Source organism: Triturus cristatus, chromosome 6, assembly GCF_964204655.1.
Source record: "Triturus cristatus chromosome 6, aTriCri1.1, whole genome shotgun sequence".
NCBI lineage: Eukaryota > Metazoa > Chordata > Amphibia > Caudata > Salamandridae > Triturus > Triturus cristatus.
The window spans coordinates 347,932,371-347,953,997 of record NC_140589.1 but is presented as its reverse complement, the minus strand read 5'-3'; the positions used below and the strand labels follow the sequence as shown (position 1 = coordinate 347,953,997).

At 43.5% G+C, this 21,627-nt stretch overlaps 1 protein-coding gene across 7 annotated transcripts in view; it reads right to left on the bottom strand.

The window, feature by feature from the left end:
* KIDINS220 (kinase D interacting substrate 220) overlaps positions 1-21,627 on the bottom strand; it is a 1,251,292-nt gene that overhangs the window by 944,659 nt on the left and 285,006 nt on the right. For all 7 annotated transcript variants that reach the window (XM_085610740.1, XM_085610741.1, XM_085610744.1 and 4 more), the window contains exons 9-10: positions 17,274-17,372; positions 13,422-13,520 (exon numbers count right to left, since the gene is read on the bottom strand). In XM_085610740.1, the coding sequence (XP_085466866.1) occupies positions 13,422-13,520; positions 17,274-17,372 (198 nt within the window). The remainder of the gene's footprint in view (positions 1-13,421; positions 13,521-17,273; positions 17,373-21,627) is intronic.

The window sequence follows — 21,627 nt, the reverse complement described above, 5'->3', positions numbered from 1 at the left end:
GATATAGAATGCTCATGCACCCTGCGGAGACACAATCCTACCGCGGCTGTACAACTCTATCCTGATGAAAGACAACACCCTGACAGATGTCTGGCGTCACAGCACCCAAGTAGTAGGGACGGTTGCTGTGTCACCGGGGTGCGAGGTCACCACATACACTATTGGTTACTTACCCAAGAGGCTCTTACCTTGACTTTAGTGGTAACACACTTACCCCACACGTTCTTAGATCACGCCCCTGTGCTCCTAGAATTATCCATGCATTTAGCTGTCCAGCAGGCCTTCACCTGGCGCCTAACCTGGGGGCACGGAGCGATTCGGTCTTCCAAGACTAGGTTTGCTGTGCAATTGGTGAATTGTAGACTACTTTGTAACCAATACGGGATCCATCCAGTCTGTTTCCACGATGTGGAAGACGTTTTAAGTAGTTATACACGTCTGCATCACAAAACAGATTGGTGCCTTCAAGGAGATCCGAGCACAGCTTGCTAAGCTGGTAGGGGATATCAAAGCTCTCTAACTGGAGTATTTTGCTACTAAAAGTAAGATAGCCAGGAGCGCCAAACTACGCCCGGCGGTCTGCTCCGAACTATGGCTGATTATTTCGCCCCCCCTGTACACCGCTACTCTAGTGCGGAGCAGTGAGGAACTAGTGGCATATTTTGATACCATACAATTTCTCTGGCTCAACCAGGCCCATTGACTATCTTGATTCTCCCTTTAGAGAAGAAGTACGTCAAGTTGTTCAGAGCTCACCTAATGCTAAAGCACCTGGACTGGATGGACTTACCACCACCTTTTAAAATGAGTAGGCAGGCCTTTTGAACCCACACCACACAGAGTTGTTTAACGATGCCCTGTAACTGGGAATACAACCCCCATCTCTCCGCGAGGCTGTCATCGTAACAATACTTAAGCCGGTTGAACTGGCGAAACTCATACAGGACATTATCAATGATTAATGTGGACAATAAGATATTGGCCAAGCTACTTGTGCTTGTTGAATTGCCGCTCGCTTACCGAACACGCCACTGAAATCCGGCTAATTCTGGAGGAAAAAAACCCGGATGCAATGTTTCTTACGGAAACTTGGCTCACCAGTTCGTCAGACCCAGCAGTGGTCCAGGCCCTTCCACCAGGCTACGCTATCCAAAGACAAGACCGGATATTAAGTAGAGGAGGGGGCTTGGCCATTATCCATAGGGATACCTTCAGCTGTCGGATCAAAGAGTGCTTGGTCTCCGATTGTGAATGTATTTCGTTTGCCATCTGCTTCTCACATACTTGCACCTTCTCCTGGGTTTTAATTTATCGACCCCCAGGACCTATAGGCCATTTTAACACTGATCTACCTGAAATAATAGCCAATTCAGTAAGCTCCTTGCCCAACTTCTCGGTATTGGGGGACTTGAATATCCATTTTGAGGGCACCTCCTCACCCAATTCGGAGGACCTCGTCGACAGCTTAGGTGCCCATTCTCTCAATTTGAAGGTAAATTGTCCAACTCATTTAAAAGGCCATCTACTTGACCCTATTTTTTACCAATATCAATTTAATAGTGGATAACCCCACTCCACTACCATGGAGTGACTACTACTGGACATCTTTTTCTTCGTCCTCCCCGACTAGTGACCCACTTCTGGATCCGGTAAAGAAACTTAGCTGTAATTTTTCCAGGCTTCCAATTGAGGCATGGGCATATACCCTTAACATTACTCGCCCAGTATTAGAAGCCGACCCAGAATCGGCCAACCATGAATTCAATGAATGGATCGGAGCCTCCTTGGACTTGGTGGCCCCGAAGAAGTAGATAACCAACAAAAAGTGCCCCAAGAGTATTGCACGGTACACCCCCGAGCTGAGAAAATTGAAATTAAAATGCAAACATTCAGAGAGACAGCGGAGGAAAGATTTCTCAGACGAGAGGAAGTGCATCTATAGGGAAGCCATAACAATCTATAAACTAGAAGTCAACAAAGCACAATCCCTGGATTATGCAACTAGGATCGCCTCAGCGTCCAATGCTCCGCGAGAAATATTTAAGATTGTTAAATCCCTAACTACCCCCCCACCTTCAGCCTCACCCGCTGTCGATACTTTAGGACACTGCAATGATATAGTTCTTTTTTGAAAAAATTCAATCTATTTGACATTTCCATCAGTTATTGCCTCTTCAAACGACCTCGCCTCAGAAAATAAGTCAAACTAACCTGTGACCGGATTGGAGGCCTTTCCTCCTCTGGACATAAAATCTCTAAAAACCTATTTGAATAAATTAAAATAAGGTTCCCCGAGGGACATGGCCCCTCCTACTGTTCTGAACCAAGTTTTTGATACAGTTGCCCCCACTATCCTAGAACTTATCAATCTATCTTTAGGTTCTGGGACTGTCCCCTCCTTATGGAAACAAGCCATGGTGAGAGCATTGCTTAAGAAAGCAGGTGCGGATCCTGAAGTGTTTGCTAATGATCGTCCTATCTCACTGCTTCCAGGGATTACGAAAATTGCCGAAAAGCACGTTACCTCCATTTTGTCCACCTTTTTGGAGGAGAATGACTGCCTTCATCCAACGCAAACTGTATTTAGATCCAATCAGGGCACAGAAACAGCTCTGATTGTAGTCGTTGAGGAAGCTAGGAAAATCTTGGACTCTGGAGGCTCGGCGGCAATTGTCCTCCTAGACCTGAGTGCAGCTTTCGATACCGTTAACCGTCAACTGCTGATCTCTACGATTAGATAAGCAGGGGTATCCGGAACTGCACTAATGTGGCTGGAGTCTTTTTTTAGACGTCCGCTCATTTCAGGTCTTCAAGGACATTTCCATTTCTAAGAGTATGCCATTCAGCTGTGGGGTTCCGCAGGGCTTGTCCCTGCTGATCTGTGGGCAATAAGCTTCTGAATTACCAGACAAGGTCTTGCTGAGCCCTAGATGAAGGCCTTAATGGTCTTATCTACCCGACTGTGGGTCAAGAGGGGTATTAATTGGGAAAGCATGCCTAACATACGTGATTCGGGGAAGGGTAACCATTTTCACTGCTGGAGTGTGTCCCCAGAGAGAGAAATTCAGGCGCAACCACTTCGCTGAGTACAGTCGCGTTTGCTCCATTAATGCCACCATGCTTTCTAGATCCCTATTTACTAGAATGCCCAGATATCCAAGGCGGGAATTCTTCCACTGGAATGGGTAATCGGCTATGGCGGTGATCTGCAACAACTGTAAGGCCTCTCTCTTTACCCAGTTCACTTTGTAGCCAGATATTGCTGCAAAAAGCATCAATAGTCTCCAACCCGGAGGAGCCAAGATGGCGGACGGACAGGACGTCTGAGCTCCCGGCTCCGCAGCCCGTCTGCTGTTTACATGACATCCTGATCTTTAATCCTGCCTACGGCGCGAGCAAATGTAACCACGAATGCGCTGATACTTCCCGCATTCCTCCGATGTTCCCGCCGGCTTTTTTGGTCGAGGATTCATAGAGTTTGCCGACTTTGGACTTTGCCCACGCATTCTGGCCCGACCACCACCGCCGGACACCGCTTATCACGTACGGTGAGACGACCTGGGGCTGGACCGGCGCCGGGGGAAATGTGACCGGACGTGGAGTGGGCGGCCTGGCGGAGCCTTCTTCGCGACGGAGAGAATTCCTGTACGATTGGGTCCGGGCTGGCGAATCTTCCTTTGTCCTCCTACCAGCGGTCAGAGCGGTGACCGTTTGAGAGCGCCCACCACCCGCATTGCAACACAGCCGAGGGCTCTCCCATCGTGTGAGCCCCGTATAGCGAGCAGCAACTCCTCTTGCCCTCACTATTGTTCCTCCGTCCTATGGAGTCGCCCTCACCCCTCCGAGGTGGGCTGGCGGCGGAAATGGTGTCGGCGCCGGTCTGCTTCGCCGGAGAGGCGGAGGCCGCCATGTCCCTGACGCAGGCTTCACTGCCTGCTGTCGAGCTGGAGGGTGTCCCGGTGGCGCCTTTACATACAGTCGGCATGCTGCAGCAGGGAGCAGACCTGACCTATGGTGATATCCTTCTAGCCCTGGGGGACTTGCGGGCGACATGGTGCCAACGCACTCGAGAACTGGAGTGGAAGATCGATGCTGCTATGCCATCCAGGGAACTACTGCGGTTGTCTGACCCCCCAATGCCTCTCATTCCCTTTGAGGCGGATACAAATTGGCGACAGGGGGGTACTATGGATCGTCCTCTCCCTGGTTACAGTGTCGAGGGTTTGTCTAATGATCAAGTTGCAGATACAAAGCTCCCTTCCACTTTACAAGCTGAGACTCTGCCTCTGCGGGTGTTGCCGTGTCTGCCTCAACATCGCCGGAGTGTGTGCCGTTCGGTGGGGAAAACTGTGTTTGTCACTATCGATGTGGTGATGGTCTATGACTGGGAACTCTCGCTTCTTCTCCCTCTGCGTCTTCTTTGCCGTGAGCGGCCATCTTGCTCCTTTGTTCTGCCTGAGGTACACTCCCAGCGGCGGCCATGTTTGGTGGGGTCTCCGCGTTCAGGCCAGGGTTGATGTTGCCTCCCTTGATGATCCTGCTTGACCGCCTGGCATGACCCGGACTAGAATATTTGCTTATGTATCGGTTGTGCCGCATGTGTGTAAATTGCTACTGTTTACCGCGGGGGTGGATCTGTGGGGCCGCTCAGGATCGGGCCGGGGCTGGGCGATTTTCTTCAGTTTGCTGTACGTATTGGCGGGCGGGGACTAGGATGAGGCTGCTAATTATCTGCTTTGCTCGCACATTTGAAATGGAGTCTCCCCACCTGCCGCTTTGCTTGCTTCTTCAGTTGTGCTGATGATTTTCAGGGTGGGGGATGCTTAATGGGCTGTGGTGACCGGGAGTATGTAACATTTCCTCCTCCTGCCTTCTCTGGGAGTCGGAGACTGGGAGGTTATTTCCCACTCTCCGGACTCTCTTTCCTACTTGGGGTTCATTTGGGGCGACAGGCATGCCTATTGGGGGGGGGTGGGCCATGGCCTTCCGCTGGTATGCAGGGTGGGGGGATGGGATGTGTTCTATGTCTTCTTCGTCTCTATGGCCCTCTCTCTCTTTCTTTCTCCCTTCCTCTTTGGTTTCCTTTTCTTTTATGTTTCTTTGTTTCTTCGGGGTCGGGGTTCAGTGTTAGTAAGGAGCTTATTGTGTTTTATCATTCTGTGGTATAGTGTATGCTCTTCGTCCCTGGATGGTGGCCACCTGTCTCCTTACCAATGCCTTCCTATATAACGCTTCCTTCTGGGTGCTCCGTGAACGGTGATGTCTCTCCTGGTCAGTGATTAGCTTCGACTCTGTTCGAAGTACACTACGTTGTACTCGACAAAACCATAAAATTAAACCTTTTCTTATCCTGACATTATTGTTCTATGTTCTCCAATGTCATAGCGGCCGGCCCCGAGGGGGTTGTAGGCAGACGCTGTGTATTGTGCATCTATCGAAATAAAGGTTTTTAAAAAAAAAAAAAAATAGTCTCCAACCCCACAGGAATGGAGGAGGGTAAGGTCGACAAGATAAAAGAAAAATTTAATCTGCGTTAAGATACAAGGTTGAGGGACCTCTGGGCGTTGGAATGCCCGATCCGTTCAGTGCTGGGACGCTGCTAAAGGTTCCACTGCAGTAAGAAATAACAGAGGGGAGAGTGGGCAACCTTGATGGGTACCCCTACGTACCAGGAAGGTGTCAGAAAGAAAGCCCTCACAATTGACGTGTGCTAAGGGGAATCATACAGCCATCTCACTTTGGAGATTAAGTACTCACTGCCAGAAGGTCCACTGCTAGTCAGACCGCATGAGCTAGCATGCGGAGATGTATGCGTGATAAGCGACCTGGGGCAAACCCCACTTGGGAATGGTGAATAAGAGAGGGAAGGACTCACTTAAGGTGGGCTGCTAGAATGCTTGGCAACATCTTAACGTCCCCGTTGAGCAGGGATATGTCGTGATAACTTCCACGAACAAGAGAATCTTTTCCTGGTTTGGGCAGGACCGAAATCAGCACCCTGTTGGACAATATACCCAAGAAGTCTGAACTATCACCCTCTGCGAAGGCCTCATACAGAATATTCACTACATCGGATTTGGTCAATTTACAGAACTCTTCTGGCAAACCACCCTCACCTGGGGTTTTGTGACAGGGTAGATCCGAGATGGCCTGCTCTATCACCTGCTTGGTGATCTTGCCCTGAAACAGCTGCCTGCCGTTCTCCAAGAGGCAAGGTTAGCGAATACCTGCAAGGCTAGCGAATACCTTCCAGGAAGGTGTTCATCTGATCTGTTTCTCGGTCAATGTTCGGGGAATTAGACGTTTTTGTAGTAGGATGCAGACGCACCAATAATTACTTGTGCCTTAGTGACCAGCACCCCTGAAGTGGTGGTGATAACAACAGTGGCCATTTCTGACTCCCTCTGCATGAGCTGTGCTGCCAGAAGACGTCCCGCCTTCCCTCCCTGTTCATAGTGATTGGCACTTTAACTTCTGTAGCACGTACTCGACTTTAGAGGTGAAGAGGGTATTGAGGTCCATGCGGGCCTCCTCAAGGGTGCACCTGATGATAGTGGAAAGGTGGACCATAATTTGCGTGTGAGGTAGGCTATATCTGCTTCTAGTTGTCTCCGACGCTACTCCCTCTGCTCATTGGACCGAGCTGCCTCCCTCATCAACTGTCCCCTGATGGTCGATTTCACCGCCGCCCACAACACCAGGGCAGAGTCGACTAAACCATCATTGCTCTGTCTGTAAGTATGCACAAGGGCTTTAAGCTGTATCCTGCTTACCGGGTCGTTGTATCGGGATAAGATGAGATGCCAGGGCTTGCATATTGTCCTTGAAAGACCCAGATCAGCCTCCAAGATAATAGATGAGTGGTCCAAAAGTGTGCCCTCCGATACGGAGGTCTTGCAGAGAACAGGAAGGTTCATCAGGAACAAATCCAAAAAAGGATTGCATACCATGGACCGGGGGACAAACGTCGCGGAGGCCATAATCAGCCACATGATTTTCATGGGGGGCTCTGTCCGCATTATTAGATACATCAATTGGACTTGTGCGGTCTAAGACTGCATTCTAGGCCAGATTTCGATCCCTGCCTATGTTCATCAATACTCATGTGGGTTGAAAAAGAAAGGCACGCTTCGAACCCGTGGGCGCATACACTGAGCCAATGCATAGAACCTTACCATTCATCTTTAATTTAGCGAATACATAGCGACCCTCTGGATCGACCAAAGCCTTGAGCACAATGTGGGATAATGTTTTCAAATCAGGATGGATATACTACGTTTCCGTGGGGTTGGTAATTCAACTGCCGCTCTCAGAGGACAACTGTGTATTTCCTTGCCCACCCAATACCGCCAAGGCTCCCCGCTTCTTTCTTGGTAAGGTGTGTCTCCTGGAAAAGAGCTATGTCGGCGTGTTTGGAGTTCAGATAGGAGAGCACTTTTATACGCTTGATGTAATGTGCAAGACTACTGACATTACAAAAAAGAATGTGCAAAGGCAAGTTCATGTTTATGGAGATCACAAGATTCAAAAGGAGAGTTAGAGGGTCGCAAGTTCCCAGGAATGTTAGTCAGATCTTGTTGACAGTCTACGGGTTGTTGTTAAGAGGGTAGACCAGGACAGACGAAGGGAAGGAGGGGGGAGATTAAGCAATAAAGAAAATGTGCAAAATTAAGGTAAGGAAAAAGATGATTACACTGAAAACAGAAGAGATGAAGGAGAAGAAGAGCAGGAAGAATTAGGGTGATGAAAAAAAAACGCACACATAAATACACTACTTTGTGAGCCAGAGATCAATTATACAAATCAGTATAACTGCTACGTCCTATTAACTGTACTCGGCTGATCTACACCTGAAAGGCCCGGGGTTCAGTGATTTAGAAGAAAACTAGGGTAATACAAGGATGGACCCTAACAGTAAGTTAGCAATGACAAAGATCAGACAGTAGATGAGTAATGACATGGAAGACAAAGGAAGCAAAACTTGTTTCTATGTCGACAAGATGAGTGGAAGTACAACTGGTGGTAAATAGGACATACTGTGTCTCGGCATTAGGTGATACATTGAACCACATGAATTATTACTCCATACAGTGTACATTTGAGGGGTAAAAGGTGGGGGGAGACAGATCTGCATTGTTTTTCATATTCTAATCTGTGGAAAGTGCAACTAAGTGGAGGATGACTTTGCAAGTTATTCTATTGGATGAGAGGTAAAAGGGAAATGAATGAATGTTTTTGTCAGACCACCAACAGGTAGAACCTGATATCAAATATTTAATAATGAACTACAATAAACATTGAATCAAAGACAGACTAGGAGAGAGGTGATCCCACCAGTGACAAACATGCAGTCTACAATACTCAGTCTGCAGCTTGGGAAAGTCCTGCAGGACCAGTATTACGTCTTATACAACAGCCTTCAGACTGATTCAGATTAAGTGCTGAAGGGGACTTGACTCGCCGTCTGCCCTGCGTGTGTTCCGCCACCGCTGTTAATATCTTCTCTTTGTCATGTTGTATTGGATGATTATTTTCTTGATGTCAGGGTTCCCTTGTATGTGTTTCAGAGTTTCTCTGCACATGAGATGTCAGGCTCCCCTGCATGTGTTTCAGAGTTCCTCTGGACAAGAGGGTCCCTCTCCAAGGCAGGGAGTTCAGGTGGGCAATGTGAAGTGTCCATGGCCACTTCATATAGTCCATTTAAAAAGGCCTGCAATTCCCCTGGATCAAAGAAGTTCCTCGACTGTCCGTTAGTTGTAATCCACATGCATGCCGGTTTGAAAAGGCCCAATTTAATGTCTCATTTGTGAAGGAGGTGTGGCAAGGAGACAAAAGCCTTTCTCCGATCAATTGTTTCCTTGGAAAAGTCTGCTGCCACCTGTATCTTGTGGCCATCAAAATCATAGGGTCCATGAGCTCTTAAAGCTGTAAGGGTCTGATGGGCCTGCTCGTGCCAGAGGAAGCAGGCAATATTAGGTCTTGTTCCAGAGGAGGCCGAGGCTCGCAGCGATTTTACTCTATGCGCTCTTTGCATCTCAAGCGGTGGTGAAAAGTCAATTTATAGAAGGGTTGGCAAAAAGTCATAAAGAAAGCCTCTAACATCTGTGCCTTCTGCTTTTTCAGGCATCGCAAACAATCATACCTTATCCCTTCGGCTTTGGTCTTTAAGGTCCACAACTTTGTCGTGCTTTGTGCAAATGCCCAGGTCTCTATCTGGCAGGAGCTCGACCCTGGATTCAAGTGAGTACAGGCGGTCATGTAACTTCTCTTCCTTGCCATGGAAACCCAAGATCTCAGCACGAATTGACTTCATATCGGTAGTGAGGTAAGCATTTTTGCATCCATCGTCTCCAGTCCACGACTCTCCGAAGTTGTCTCTTTGAGGATCAGGTCCATTGTGGCCTCCAAAGGTCCTTGCGGAGGGGGTGAAGGTTTAATCTGAGGGGCAACCTATGTGATGAGCATCTGCCACGCTGATTTCCAGGATGTCTTACTGGGCAGGCGAGCAGTTGATTCTTGACAACGGATAATAACCAGATATGAACAGTCTGTATCTCCTCTCCTCGTAGGGGGACATCAATTGAGTGCAGACCTCTTTGGCGGAGCCCACCTGTGCCTGAAAGAACGCAGACCAGCAATGGACCAGGATACCAGGGCTTTTCGACAATATCTCAGGCCTTCTGAAATGGAATGGATCATGTGCTGGTGAAACTACGGGCCAGCAGTTGTCTAGGGGCAAGGAATCTGGATTGTGGAAGTGATTGATTCCAGTTGCGCTAACTAGTTCCGTTGTTTGAGGATGGGGAATAACATATTTTAATCACCATTTTTAGTCTTCGGTGTTTACAGCTTGCTGCTATTCTGGTATCATGTTAATGCTCAAGGAGGTCTTTTTATGTAAACTTCAATCACTCTGACTATTCGCTAGTTTTGTAGCACAATATATAATTTAGGCTTCTTTTTAGCTGTGCTGTTTTATTTTATTTCTTAAACTCCGGCTAAAAGTCATATTGCCCCACTCACAGGCCTTCATAATCACCTGAATAGCTGAAAAAAGTGTAGGAGCTGTCCAAGGTTCGTAATTACTCCATGTGGAAGGAATCTGCCCGCCACCCACCCCCCTCCTATCCCTTATTGACTGCATTAACTGCCAAAAGGACTTGATCCTAAAACTCAAGGAGGCGATTCACATTTCACCATGGAAAATGTCACCATTCATGAAAATAAAACTGTTGGTGTCCCCAGCTCCTCCACCTTATCTGTAACTGCTGCATCAAGATTTACGAGGCTTGAGAGGGCTCTGTACTCTGTGTTGTCCGATGGTTGGCATCACCTCAGGATGCAGGCCATACCTCCCACGACAATGTTAGGAAACTCCATGCTGGCAGCATACACAGTGCCCTGAAGAGCTCTGATCATTCCTTACACTAACCGACTCATTTTTCAGTGATCACAGTGGATGCAAACCGCAGACTGTCTGTACCTTCCCCCCGAGGCCTCTCGGCACTACGGAACCACAGCCTCAGGCAGCCATTTTCGTCAGTGGCCAGCACGTGCCCCCCTTTGCTATAACTTTCAGCACTTAGTTGAGGTATGCGTGTTTGAAACTGCAGTGTTCATTAATAATCTAAGGTGGAAAATTGTCTGGGAAGTTGGCTGTTTTAGGACTGCATGATATTTTGTCATGCATTTTTGCTATTTTCTCTTTAAATTATGTGCCAACGTCATTGCAAAGATCGGACAATGGAAAAGTTAGGTTAGCAGGGTAATTGAAGATGAGATTTCTCTGTAGATTTTGAAGAGCTCACCAAAAGAGATGGGGAAAAAAAACTCACTGAATGCAGAAAATAGCTTTCAGATCTGTTGATACCTTTATGATAAGCTCTCATGTAGATTTTGTCTCTCTCCAATTTGGATTCGACCACTGTATATGTTCCAATTTCACCACCGTCCTCAGCTACTGACATCTCCATGGCACATATTTTAAATCCTGAAGAAAAAGCATCACAAAACTCTACCAATGCATCCCATATAGAAGATTCTTCTGTGGATCTATATATAAATAAATCTACTGCATCTCTACAAGATGAGGCACCAGGTATCCTGGGCCATTTTCAAATGTTTATCTAGAGGATCAAGACTCAGTTACTCAGTTGCTGAGTTTAATATTAAAGGATATAAAGGTACCATAAGTAGAGATCACAGCTTTGTTGAACCAGAAAAAAAAACAGGCTGATGACAAGCTATCTCAAGTTGAAAACAGAATCAAGACTTAAGACTAATTCAGATGATCAACAGTAAAGTGCTAAAAATAAAATCATTAAGCTTTCCAAAGCAATCACATGAGTTAACGACAGATATGAAGATCTTGAGAATAGGGCCAGAAGAACAAACCTTAGATTTATCAGCATCCCATAAAATCATGAATCTGGCGCTTCGGTAGAAGATCTGGTCTACGGCATGATTAAAGCCTGAATGATTCTGGATTTTCAGGGAGATTTAACCATCTTCAGAGCCCATTGTGTATCATCAACAATCAATAGACCCACCTCCTGCCCACAGACTATTCTGGCGAATTTTGCTGACAACAGAATCAAATGAAAGGTTCTCTAGCAAGCTGTTCAGAGGAAATCCTTTAACAATCAGAATGAATGTAATTTGCAAGTTTTCTCGGATATGTTTCCTGAAACCAGTCAGAGGATAAATGAGTTGAAGCAGCGAATGCCTAGATTTAAAAAATCAGGTATCCAGGCTATGATGTTCCAACTGTCAATCTGCTACTCATGATAAACTGGAGCATGACAGTTATTTCAAAAGTACATGAAGCAATACAAATTCGGAATGATACTCAACAAATTATATAGGCCTTGATTACGAGTAAAGATGCTATTCATTGCATCTGATAAATAATGATACCAAGGGATATGTTATTTATTGCACCAAAATCTGCATGATAGGGTAAATACCGTATTATTTTGGAGAAAATAATACGGTTTGACCTGCCAAAATGTAACAAAGGTTGAATATTTAACGCATCCGATAATTAGCCCAAGCGTTAATACTACCAAACTCGTAATTCCGACCCCTGTACAAACAGTGGTTTATGCAGGGGTTGGAAAACAACTACCCATTCGCAATGAGGCCCATAGTATTCTTTCAAATAAACAGACTCCTGGATTTAGTTGGATAAGTTGCTATATTGCTGGCAGTAGAAAACAGCCGTCACAGGAAAGAAAGTTGAATGAAATGGCACGATGATTAGAAGGAAGCTCTATAGCTCACATAGGCAAGAGATTCCACAGAGCTGGTGCTGGGTGTTTAATCAAGGGGTGGAATGTGAGGAGGTAGTAAAGGAGAAATCAACAGGGCGAGCATGGTAAAGGCTACACTCATAGGTCACTGGTAAGTGTTTGCACTGATCGGAAATTGCTCAAATCTAAAAGAAACGGATGCTGAATGTAATGTATGATTCTAAAGTCATTGTTGATCTCACAAACAAATGTTCAAAATGTTTTAGCAAGGTTTCCTGCTTATTAACCTGTAGCTCAGTATGTTGGATTTTAGAATAGTGTCCCTTGATGCTAATGGTCTCAATAACCGGCACATGGGGAAAATCAATGGAAACAACGATCTTAGATCATAACCCCCCAGCATTAATGTCAGCACAATCTCCAATTCAAAACAGGTTCTGAGATCATCTGCAATAGCGCTTATGTTTCTCATAACCATGACCTCGATTAAGAAATCTAACTGGAAAATGAATAAGCTGCTGTGAAACAATGAGCGGTTGACTGACATGAATACATTTATAAAGGATTTTTAACTGAACTTACATAAGGCAGAAATGGGCATTTACTTGGATGCATTTAAGGTTAATATAAGAAAAACAACAGATCAGCAACCAAATAATTCATGGGGACCAGAAAAAGTCACAAGATAGTTTTGTAAACTGGAAAATCAGGACAAAGAGAGGACTATTTAGCCAGAAACAAAAACATGTCATAAGCTTGGATCACTGGATTAGAAATATGGGAAAACTGCCTTCCAGATCAGCTAATAAAAGTTCTACTAGAAAAGCCACAATACGTAAATTAAAATAATAAAAAAGCTGAAAAGTCTAAAGTCTAGAAAGAAACAAAAATACATGTGTTTACATTTCATAAAAGAACACTGAACCCTGATAAAGCATTTGCATCCAGGCATTAAAGTGGGGCTACTCACAAAATGCCATACTAGAAAAAACTGTTAAAGCCAACATAATGTAATACATAAGTAGTCAATTTAGGTATTCAGAAAATTTTAAAAGCAGGCTAGCATAAGGTGACTGGAACTACTGCAAAACACAACGAATTAAATTTTTTCTACTAGCTACAACAACAAAAGAAAAACATCAGATTGCAGTATTTTTGTTCTTGTATTACCTTTGTACACGTCTCAGTTTCGGGGTTACACTGTAAGATGTCCCGCACCATGGTAGCATTTCCTTTCTCAACAGCCCAGTATAGGGCTGTTTTGTTATCCTGGAAATGTATACAAAAGGAGAAGAATTTATGATCAAAGTAAGTAGCCATGCAACACTAAAAAACACATATAATTTCTAATGTGGTAGATTATACATTATTAAGAAAAGCAAGCCAGAAAGAGCACTATTTCAAACAATTAGGATATACAATTAGAACTACGTAGTGTCAACTCTATTATATATTTTGACATTCAGATGGGCATGACAAAACAACAAATCATAGAAACTTATCTATCGACAATTACTCGCCTGCTTGTGTACATCTTTCAATCAGACTACTTTTTTCTTTCTTGATTCTGTCTAAAGTTTTTTGGTTTTCTTATATATTTTAAATACTTGAATTAACACATCAATGAAATTATTTTATTGAAATTTCTGTAAATCATTGAATATCTACTAAGTTATTAAAGTCATCAATAAATCTGCCATTGTTGAAAATTGTATCTTATGAATGCCTTGTATCTTATGACTGCCTTGGGTAATGAACTAGTTTATTAATTATTTTAGTAAGTTTCTACATTTTAAATGAATAAAATATGTGCCCAAAGCTGCTTAAAAGATAGCGGTGATCTACCAGCTAAGGATGAGAACACTGAAAGAGTAAACCCAGCACCATAAAGCACATGGAAAATCATGGCTTAGTAACAAAATGAAATGTAGGCAACCTATTTTTTTCTGTAGTGGCCATATAAGAATGTTACTTACTGAAGGGGCCTAGGAAATACATGTAGTGAATTGTTATAGGATATTAGTGACTGAATCCTACTGCTTTAATTCATCAGTGGTGGAATTGTACAGCGGTCGAGACTTAGAGACAGAACGTGAGTGAATGGTAGCAGGCACTATCATGCAAGGAGCCTGCCTTCTAAACTATGCAATCATGAGCAGATTATTGCTACAAACAGTGAAGAATTAGGACTGTACTACTACTTGGAACAGTCCACGGTGAACTACACAAGCTGCATTTAAGAGAGCTACCATTTCAGAACACATTTACTAAGTGGTCACTGTTTATTATACCAGCAGTATATACAGCAGTGCGTATAAAAAATCTACAGCTAGTGCAAGAAATACCAAAGCGTAAACAACAACACCATTTTGTACTCAGAACTACTTTGCCATTGCACATGACTGCTTGATATCAGTAAGGAGGAAAACTATACCCAAAGGGAGGAGTAGTAAGTAGAGCACCATGACTCAGCAGACCCAAAGTGTCCATACCGCCAATTGAGATAATAGTAACATTATTTTATCACTACACATAGCAACAATGGACCAAGCACAATAGATTACCCTGTCCTTCTTCCACACTTAACACAACATTCTCCTTGCTTGGAGCTGTTGTGACCAAATAGATACATTAGACCCATATGATGGAGAGCTCTACTCTGGCGACTAGAACATTAAACAAGAGTGGCCAAACCACAAAAATGGTTTTCTAAAAAAAACAAAAGATAAATCAATATGCATAATTGTTGGTGCTTGTTTAATACTTCAAGGAACAAAATAATTTTGAAAGATTATTGCAGTAAAGGAAAAAAGGGATAAACAAATTATCAGTGAGAATAGTAGTGCAGAAGAATGTGGCGAATTCATTAGAGTAGAAATCAGATAGACTAGTGGTGGTCAGACATGGGACGAGAAGTTGATTGTGCCAGTTAGAAGTTTAGGGGGCAAATAAAGTGGCATGATTAGGTACTGTAAACATGGGCTATGGTATCATCGAGTGCAGCGGTGAGGATGTTTTGTGCAGGTTTACTAGATTTTAGGGGTGTGTGTTTTTCTCCATTTGAGAGTTGATAGCAAGCGATATTTGGGACTAAGGATATGTGTCAGCTGAAATGACAGTGCCAAATCGGTAATGAGCATCAAAAGCAGAGTTCAGAGTGGCACTGAATTAGTCAAAAAAATGTTGTTTGATCAAGCAAGATCATTGCAGATTTGGTCATGGTATGCAAAGATATGTCCTGGGCCTACTTTTCACTTAGCTATGAAAGATGTATTATTAGGTAAGGGGTAAGGAAGAAGATTTGTCAATAAATAAATATATAAGGGCATGAACTATGGGTGAAGGATCAAAGGTGAAGTGGGAGTTGATGGGCTACTCTAATATGATAATTAAATTAATAGGATTTCTGTGTAAATGATTTGGGGATGTGAGATTTAGACTGTGATCAAAAAGTAATTGAGGGAAGGGAGTGTTTTCAGTCTAAATCTTTTGGAGAGCTGTTAAAAAGGTCATCGGAGAATCAATCAATAGGCTCCTTGGGAATAGAGTAGGATCGGAATATGTATTTTATTTTGCAGCCATGATTGGCAGTGAATGAATGGTCAGCGGAAATTAGAGGTAAAATCAGTGTGGCAAGCGGGAGACGGTAACATGCTTGGTATGGAAATCAGCTTGTTTTAAACTCTTGTTGTGAGTCAATCAATGTGACAACGATAGCTCACATCTTCTGTGTTAGTCTACATCTCTGGTGATGTGAATCTAAACCAAAAGATTTACATTGAAAACACTCCCATCTCACAACTACTACTTGATCACAGTCTAACATAGACAACCCCAAACCATTTACACAGAAATCCTATTAAACACATACTGTCACAGTACTAACTCGCTATTTTGCCATTTTAACAGACAATGGGTTTCCAACCCTTTGAAAAACACAAACACTTTTGAAGAAATAAATGAAGGCAAATTTACCAGATCCTACAGAAGATTTAATCACCAGAAAAAAATTATTTTTTTTTCTTATGGGGAAGCAAGTAACACAATTTTATTATACCTTCTAATTGCCCCATGTAACATAGCTTGTGCAAAGCATACATCCTTTCATGTCGGATAAATATGCGTTCATTTGCACACTTCAGGTGAGGAAAAGTATACTCATTTTATTCTGCATAGTACAATTATACTTTAGGCGTGGTATTCAGTTTGATTTTACTCCGAGGGCTTCTAGAATCACCTCTTTCTATTAAGAACAGTACTTTACTTTAGATATATATAATAGATGTGTCTGGCTAGCAGGCACTGTAAGACTCAAGACAACAGACCTTAGAAAGAAAAGTAAAATGTTTGAGAATGTTCTTTACTCTGAGTACCAACTTGAAATATCTGCAGTTTTGAAAATAGTGTCTGTGGTGTATCAAGAATGTGCTCAAATAATGATGCAAAGCAATTTAACTACAACACAGCTAGTGTTACTTTCACCTCTTTTGAATATTAATATTTAACTGCTGCGTGATTTTGTCATTCTGCAGATAAAATCCATTCCCCAGTTCATCGACTGATGATATCAATATGGCCTGGTTAAAAGTTTCACCTTAATAGATCCAGTTTTATAGCTGAATACAGCATTCAGTAACTGAAAGGTTGCCCATTAATCATTGCAAAGAGTCTGCCACTGCAACGTATATTGTGTAGTGCAGCAAGGTTTGTTTTAGAACTTTTGATCTGTTTGAACAAGAAATAAACATTTTTGTGCAGCACATGGTGGAATATTCTGCAAATGCAGAAAATATAAAACTATGTGGAAAACGCTGTGACTGCAGAACCTCAATAACTAACAACTCTAATCCTTTTTTCCAATGTATAAAGTCAATTATTTAAATCTTGTCCCTCTGCCAAGTTTGGTTGAAATCCAGCAAGTTTCTGCTCCTTGATGCAGCAATCCTAAATGCTTATATATATTTTGTCCATTAATATCGAAACAATGGCTTAGACTATTCACCAAAGAAACTCAGATCGTACCTGTCCTCTTATGTCTATGTCAGCATACTTATGAAGCAGGGCTCTCACAATTTCAACATGGCCACCTCGAACAGCTCCAATCAGCACAGTATCCCCATTCTGAAAAATAAAGTCCACAGAGATTAACAAAAGGGATCACAGAAAATGATGTTCACACACTTAACACAATATTTTAAATGATCAGCATTGATTTAATCCCTTTATATGGACAGCCCTGCTATGTCCTTCAGTTCATAAAAAACCAGGTGACGCATACACTTATCCTACCAATTTCCCACGAAGAGGAGAATGTACGTCTTCTTTTACAAGTGGTGGCCAGTGAATTTTTTAATGTGGGGAGGGGGGGGGGTTGAAATATCATCTTGTTTGAAACTGATGACTTGCATGCTGTTTAACTGGCCAATGTCATGATTGGTATCTGGGCTGTGTATCCATATATGTAAGTTTCCTATGATCAAGATTTTTTTGGCTCTGATCCGCAGGTATAGTGCAAGTTAGTCCAGGAAAGTTGGGTTGTATCTAGGGATGTATATGCAAGTGATGTTACTTCAGATAAATGTTTTTTTTTAAAAAACATATGTGAAAGGAAGTGCTGGTAAAGCTCACTTGTATCAAATAAAGCTACCCCCTACTCACTTTACTTCTCTGTTCTTTAAGATGATTTTATAGCCCAGGAGATGGAGATCATCAAGAGAAGCGATTGTGTTAACTGCAAATTATGCTTTAGTGAGGCCAATAATGTGGCAATAGGACTCAAAAGGCAATGTTAATTCTGCCTCAGTACTGACTGGATGCCAATTAGGCCTAGGTTCTGACAGAGGTTCAGAAATAGAGGAGGGTCAGGGCCAACCGTAAAGTGCTTCAGTGGTAGTAGTGTATAGGCAACAGTGGATTCAGGGGTATGGTCCTCTGGGAGACAGTAAGGGAGCTAGGCTGATGTCAAAGCAGCCAGGGATGTTGGCTTGCATCATAATAATTTGAGGATTGGAGAGAAAGGGAGAACAGGCATGGTAGTGCAAGTAGCTGTACAGTGGTCCTGTGGCTCTAGGCAATTCTAAAGGGAGTTATTGAGTCGGTGAGTTGAAGATGTGAATATACCAATGCTCATTATTGATTTTTGGGGTGTTGCAATATTTCTTCAGTGGCCAGTAAGTCCTTGCCACAGGCATAAATCATAATGCTACCATTATTATACATTTTCATTGTGAGTTTCCTGGATACACCACGATGAAGGACAGAATTGAGTCTGTGACAGCCTTAGATTGCAGAAGGATACTTCATGCGAAGTTTGGAAAATAATTAATCTAACCGTGCCTCTGAGCTGTTTGTAAAGAAGAGACAATTGTGTTTGGTAATTTTTGCCTTGGAGTTAATATATATGTGGGAAACAATGGGCTATGGGTTTGATCTCAAGGTAATCTTTTTCTCATATTCGTGGATAAAGAGGTTGGACACAACAAGATATAGAGGCTCTGAGAGCTCTTGTGGGGTGAGATGTACGAAGCCAGTCTGTGATCGTAACCCCTGTGATTCACAAAATTAGAGGGCTTGTGACAGCAAAATGGCTTTTTGGTATTCACTTAACCCATTTTGCAATTCGGCAAAGGCTTACCGAATTGCAAATGGGTTTGGAAATGAATACTGAACAGCAATTTGGAAGAAGCATGTTTAAGGCATCCCTTCTAAACTGTGATTTGGTATTAGATGCATCAATGGTTTGCAACCACAATTCTGGTCACAAACCAATTAAAAGTGTCCGATTCCTCAAAGGTGGTGGTAAACTCATTCACAAAAGGGAAAACAATGTTAAAAAACAACTTTGTTTGGGAGAAGGTAGAGGTCCATGGGACGATTTGTAACTCAAAATGTCGAAAACGAAAAACAGGGTGCATAAAAAAAATACATTTTTAAAGGTGATCAGAGACATAGTGTTCTGTTTTGCATACCACCATCCGAGTGTTGGCCTCCAATCTGTGTGAGTTGTGATTTGCGATCTACCTCAATAACATTCATGCGATAGGTCAGTTTTTCACCCACTATGAATGGGAGTCTTGGGCACCGACCTACTAGTACACAGATAAGTAGGCAAAATCTGAAATAATGCACAGAAAGACAGTACGCAATTTACAACTGCTTTTTGAAAACGGATTATTAGTAAATATGATCCCATGTCTATTACCCCCTCTAGCACTGGTTGGGCTAACCACAGATAAGGGGTTTAATAGCCGAGACCTTAGACAAGTTCAAAGGAAAACCACAAAAAACGGTGGAGAAAAATCCTCTACGTGGGGGCCCTATGCTGTAAGCAGGGTCTGACCAATGGTATGGCTCTATAAAAGGCTATTCCAATTCAGGATGCAGCAACTATACTTATCAACAACATTGGTCACTGGGCCGATGCTAGATTTTTTGACATCCAAACACTATTAAAAAACATTTTTTGCAGTAGTATCTCTGCTACAGAACGTACTGAGATCTTTAGGTTGTGTTTCTGTGTCATATTTTCAACTGTTCTTTTCACCTGCATGAAAATAAGCAACCTCATTTCCATTGAACAGATACCATTGGCTTTCACTTTATTTATTGAGTGCTATTGGGTGTTATCAGCCCCCAGACTGCTTTGTTGCAGCGTCAGGAGGCACTGATGCCACTCTTTGCACATTAAAGCAACTCGAGGTCCCCGCTTCGCGGGAACCACGCACTGAGACCGGCACTTGTCTTCCTGCCTCAGGGGGACTCCAGCCCCCAGACTGCTTTGCTCCCGCGCCAGGAGGACCTGACGCCACTCTTTGCACCCGGAGCCGCATTAAAGCAACTCGCAGTTCCCGCGAAAGGCGCGCCCGGGCAAATCCTGCGCCCTTCAGAGCCCAGACGAGGCCGGGCTGGACCATCCCTCTATCCAGCGCCATCTAATAATTCTACTGAAGTGAGATAAATGTAACTTATAGCATTAACTGCCGACATATAACGCATTATGGGGAAACGTATCGGGATACAGAGTTCCCGCCCCATCACAAGCATAGACAGCATGTTGGAAAGGGCAGTTAATATAGTTGCTAATGAGATCGAGTTAACAGAGAGGCGTCTGTCCCTAGGAATTGTGGTACCACAGACTGGCCCTATGGCAGGGGCAGCAGGGGTGGCCTCAGGTGATTATTTGGCTCCCTCTTCGATGCTTAGCGTGCAGGCCATTACCACAAGCACTTCACCGCTCTTAAGACTCAGTTACAGTAATGAAGATAATGAGGATTTATTTATGGCACCTTGCAATGAAGAGAGTATTGTTGACTTGCCATCAAATTTCGATGCCCCCCAATCCCTGCAACCTCAGGAGCCAAACGGAAAAGGAAGTTGGTCAAACCTACCAGTTCAAAGAGGAAACAACCACCTTGTGTTAATCACCCCCGCACTGGACTGAGTTTGTGGATACATGGCCCTCTACCCCCTCTGAATGCACTGAATGCAGAGATTGTTGAGTCCACTGTTAAGTCTACACCAACTAAGGTACTAAACCGTTCCATCTGTATCCAGACCGATGTTGAAGTAACGTCTTCTCCCGGCTGTAGACTCGGTGATACCCCAATTGACATTATTGTGGACACTGTGTGCGACCGTATTAAAGAACTCGTTGATAAGAACTTTATTGCACTTTTGAAACGTTTGGACCATTTGGATACACTGACTAATCGATTAAATTCACGAATTAATAGTTCTAAGCCCGCTATCCAACATGGGGCGAATTCTAATATGTAAACTACTGGTGCACTTAACTCTAGTCTGCAGTCACAGGCAACGGCACCAATGCCTATTCCACCTACTGGTACTTGTCATACTTGCAGCAAAGTTCAGGAATGTTTTTTGATTAAATCTATTGTTGCCCAGGATAACCCATCCAATGTTGGAACTGCCAGCAGCTTCCCCATTACATCTTCACATAAGCATTTAGCTTCTTGTGAAGTGCTCAGGAACACCTTAGACATAGCTAATTTAGGGGATAGGGCACAACGGGAGGGTGTCCCAATTCCAACGAGCATGGTAACCACTGAGGCTAGTAGGGAAGCTTTAAGTCTACCTCCGGCAGCATGTCCCTAAGTTTTGGTCTTGGCAGGGGTATCTCCTCTTAGAAAAAATCAGGTAGAGACCTAGGGCCAATTGCGAAATAAAAGTGTTGATTGGCTCGCAAAACAAAGGGTTCCGTGTGGCAAATACCAGCGCCATTATAATGGTACGTAGGGTAGGGTGGGTTGGCACCTCCCCAAAGAACATCGAGGGAGATTGTACAGTTTTTAACTTCCGTTATCCATTACTGGTAAAATCATTATTGATGGCACAGGAGTCTACCACTGCCAACTCA